The sequence below is a fragment of the Alligator sinensis genome, unplaced genomic scaffold, assembly GCF_000455745.1.
Source record: "Alligator sinensis unplaced genomic scaffold, ASM45574v1 scaffold147_1, whole genome shotgun sequence".
NCBI classification, from domain to species: domain Eukaryota; kingdom Metazoa; phylum Chordata; order Crocodylia; family Alligatoridae; genus Alligator; species Alligator sinensis.
In genome coordinates this window covers 2,255,990-2,260,357 of record NW_005841847.1, presented here as the reverse complement: position 1 = coordinate 2,260,357, position 4,368 = coordinate 2,255,990, and the positions used below count along the sequence as shown (strand labels likewise).

Below are 4,368 nucleotides of genomic sequence, written 5' to 3'. Positions count from 1 at the left end.
GATGGGCAATTTGCTAATAAAATATAAGCCTGGTATTGAACACAGATTACATATACTTACATCAGGATGAATCCTTGGTGGAAGTCGTTCTCTTGGAAGTCTTTCATATTCATACCGTCCTTCAGACCACATTTCATCTCTCCTATATGCCACTAAAAAGTCAATTAGCCAAATACATACTTATTATCTATGAGTGAGAATCAAAATATAATAAACTAAAAAGTCTCTTACTTGTCCTGAGATAATATAATTATGGACCTACCAAATTTGCTATATTGCTAAAAACCTGCTATTCTCTCAACTTATTTTCTCCCTCCAAATCATTCAAGCACACCTGAACTATGAGTGTCAAAATATGCTATGCAAATACTCTTTATCAAGACTGGAAGTTTAATAGATTAGAAAAAATGTTCTAAAGTCATGCAGAGAATAGTTCACAAAAAAATTAATTACGCATGTCAAAACAACTCAGTAGTTGGTTCAATTAAATCACAGGTGTACTCATTTGATGCCCATTATAACTGCCCCATCCAGCACATGCAACTTACAATCACCACTTGTACAAAAGGAATACAGGCACACAATAGACACCGCAACATTAAGATTACATACTTAAAATAACAGGAAATGGGGAAAAGGTGAAATTCATTCTTTGCTGTAGTGATGTTGAATAATTCCTATATTACATGTCAATTTTTACGTAACAGCACTCTATATTAGGGGTGGGCAAAATGCAGCCTGAGGGCTGGATGCAGCCTGCCAGGCCATTCTATCCAGCCCGTGGGGCCCCTAAAAAATTTAGAAAATTAATATTAATCTGCACTGGGGGCTTGCCGAAACTCAGTAAGCGGCCCTCTGCCCAAAATAATTGCCCTCCCCTGCTCTAGATCAAGCTAGTCATCTATAAAACAGTTAAAAAATGATACATCCCATAGAAGGATGCTATGAAGCTTGAGTGTTTTTAATGTTTTAAGATCATAAGAAAAATGGACATTATGGGTATTTTGTTTTGTTTTTCAAATACAGTATGACAGGAGGCAAAAGCTCCTCCTCTTGGAAAGGAGTTACCAGGAATGTCTATCCTTAGACTTTTATAAATAACATCTAAAAAGAAATCTAACAATTATCATGAGGGTATGTCATAGCCCAGTATTACAAAGAAGCAAACCCACAAGGTGCTGACAGTTATAAAGGAAAGAGATGAGAACAATGACAGTTTCAAATGTATTTTAATATGGATACCAGCCAATATACAAGATTAAATTAAATGAGATTTAAATAAATTAAATAATTGGTAGTTTGAATAATTAAAATCAAATGGGGAAAAAATGGCTAGGGACACAAATCTTTCCTGTCTTCTAGTGCATGTACTCTACATGTCAAAAACAGGAAGAAACAAAACATGCCAAGAAAGTGAGCTCATCAAGATCTGGAAGGAGACGAACTATTGGCCTAATCTCATACCAGAAAAATACCCACAACAGTTATATTCCTGATATTTTTTTTATTTACACATAGATTTAAAAACCTACAATCCTCTCCACACTATCATAAAATATAAGTTTAGTAACTGACTACCAAAAGTAGCCTTAGTATAGCTATATGTATCTATATATAGATACTTAAATAGATATATAATTTTTACAGATGTTTTGTAAAAAAGTAAAAACACAAAAACTGTCACACTTACTTTTGTTTGTATGTTGTCAAGCAGTTTGTGAAGTCCCATTCAATGAGCACCTATGAAATAATAGTAAAAAAATCTGCATATAAGTTTAAACACAACTATTTTGCTATCTCAACTGTTTTTTTCCCCATTAAGACTACAGCTTCTTAATCCAAGTTTTGGATGATGATTTAAGATTGTTTCATTTTTTCACTCTCTTTGAACCAAGAGAATAGTTAACTATCTAAACTATCAGCAGGTATAAACCAAGCTACTTAGAAATCTCTAACTTCAAAGACTTAATAACATCCCATGGCCAATTACTGAACTGCTTTCTAGACTTGCAATGTCTTCCTAATGTGTAAGCTATGAATTCTAAATCTTTTATAATGCAGTTCACATTAAGAAAAAGATTCTCTCATGTACCACATTTTCAAAACACATTCTCACTTATATTTCCAAGCACAAGGCTCCGGAAACTTGAATAATAGCAGCTTAAAGAGAAAAATTAATAAGATCAAAAATTAAAGAATTACTCTGTGTTTTCATATCATTAAGCAGATGGAACTAAGAACATGCAAACAAGCATAGCCCCCATTCAGTGCTACCACCACCTGACCTGAGCGCAGCCCAGTCCAGCCCCTCACTGGGAAGAGCCCCCCTGCCCCAGTCCACAGCTGGTGTCCCTTACTCCCAAGGGACAGTATCCTGCCCCCCACTCCCCCAGCCATGCTGGTGACCCTCACTGCCAACCCACAGCCCCCTGCCCCCTCAGCCCTGCTAGTGGAGGCACCCAGCTGCTCCCATCCTGTTTAGGCCAGAATGCAATGGCTCCAGCAGCAGCAGAGCGAGTCGAGCCCCAGCACAGGCTGGAAAGAGGAGAAGAGGCCTGTGGCACCCACCCTGCCCTGGGCTGGGGCTCCTGCACCACACCAGACAGAGCCTGGTCACGGTCCCTCCTGCCCCCTGAGCAGCATCTTCCAGCTGCCCCGCCCCTGCAAGTAGTAGTGGCACCAGCCCTGGTGCCACAGGCCCAGCCACGCAGCTCCCCACTCCCCTGGAAGGACCCCACTTCCCCCACTGATATAATGCATACCGATCATAAAGAGTCAAACTCTTTAGATCAACAGGACTTCCAGTAAACCTTCTCTAATGTATCAGGACCTAAAATTATACTATATTCATGTATCTGTTCTCTCTGTATAATAACGCTTCAACAAAAAAAGATAATACAGTACATTTTTGTCTTATACCAAGGACATATTTAATCAATGCCATTCTGACAGATACTGACTGTACTGCATTATTTAATTAAGAATTTTGCCCCGAATTATTTTTATATGGTACTACTTGGCTGTTTACTGTAGCAGTTTAAATAGCCTTTTTGCTCTGGGTCAGCAGTGAAAGAGCTTTACACTTTCAACTAATGATGTTTCACTGTATGTGGGAAACTTATTCCATTACTATAACACAACCTGTACCTTTGTGGCCTGCTACCAAGAATCAGAGTAAAGAGATTATCACAGCAATAGGTCTTGCTCTGTGCCAGTACAAAAAAAATCGAATAGAAGAAAAAAAAGCTTTCAACACCACAAAGCAGACTGGTATTGTACAGTTCCCTTAAACCTTTCAAATTTTGCCTTTTATTTTTTTGCAGAATTTGTTCTGCCAAACATTTTGAAAAGGCTGTTAACTGTTAGTCTAGCTTTCTCCTTTTTTAGATAATATAAAATCAAGTGTATGAGACATCTTAGGGACAGCAGTCATTAACTTTTACAACAGTAATCTTTTGTGTAGCTATTTCTTGTCCTAGTTTTTTTTTTCCTTAGGTATGCTTTTAGACCCTGTTTATTTTGGGATATCAATGTTTTTTGAGAAAATTTTCTTCATCATGCCCATCTTCAGTTGATCAGAGTTTGACACCTCCACTTGCTTGGGATGAATACTTTTCTAGCAAGCACTCCCAGCAACTGCAGAATTTAGGCCCAGCAGAGTATAAAAGGAGACTACAAACAGGGACAGCAAACAGCAGTTTGCAAGCAGTTCACTGGGAGCAAGAGGAGGAAAGGGAAGAGGAAGAGGAGATAGACAATAGGTCCATGCAAAGCGGCAAGTATTCTATTCGGATTCGAATCACTGTCCCGATTCCATTCAGCCGAAATCAGATCCGAAGATTCGGCACCACATCGGAAATTCAGCCATAGACTAAACAGGCAGCAGTCTGACGCTGAACACAGCAGCCTCAAGCTGGTAAGTCTGATGTGGTGGGCGGAAGGGGAAGGGAAGAGGTGTTGGGGGGGTGCAGATCAATGCCCCTACAACAAGGGAGGGATTGGGGCTGGGGCAAGCGCTGCCCAGGGAGGGGTTGAGGAGGCTCACACTGCTGCGCACCGCCGATCTGGGAGCTGCTTGTGTAGCAACTTGGCCAGCATATCTCACCGGTGCTTCCACCACCGGTCCAGGAGGGCATGGGGCAGAGGAATGTGCCCCAGGATCTGCATGGAGCAGGCAGGGCTGGGGCTGTGCCAGGCGAAAGGTGGAAGGTGCTGGGAGCAGGGGCTATGTCCCCCTGCCATTCACCCAGCCGGTGAAAGACTGAGCCCCTGTGCTGCCTCCGGACCAGTGGCGTGCAGTGGCAGGAGCCAGCCTGGCCTCTCCACACCTCATGGATGAGCAGCAGCTTCACCCCAGCAGGACATGGG

General features: G+C 41.3%; 1 protein-coding gene across 7 annotated transcripts in view; it reads right to left on the bottom strand.

Moving 5' to 3' along the window:
• PPHLN1 (periphilin 1) overlaps positions 1-4,368 on the bottom strand; it is a 121,839-nt gene that overhangs the window by 107,088 nt on the left and 10,383 nt on the right. For all 7 annotated transcript variants that reach the window (XM_006015918.3, XM_006015920.2, XM_025208221.1 and 4 more), the window contains exons 2-3: positions 1,691-1,740; positions 61-152 (exon numbers count right to left, since the gene is read on the bottom strand). In XM_006015918.3, the coding sequence (XP_006015980.1) occupies positions 61-152; position 1,691 (93 nt within the window). In that variant the 5' untranslated portion in view covers positions 1,692-1,740. The remainder of the gene's footprint in view (positions 1-60; positions 153-1,690; positions 1,741-4,368) is intronic.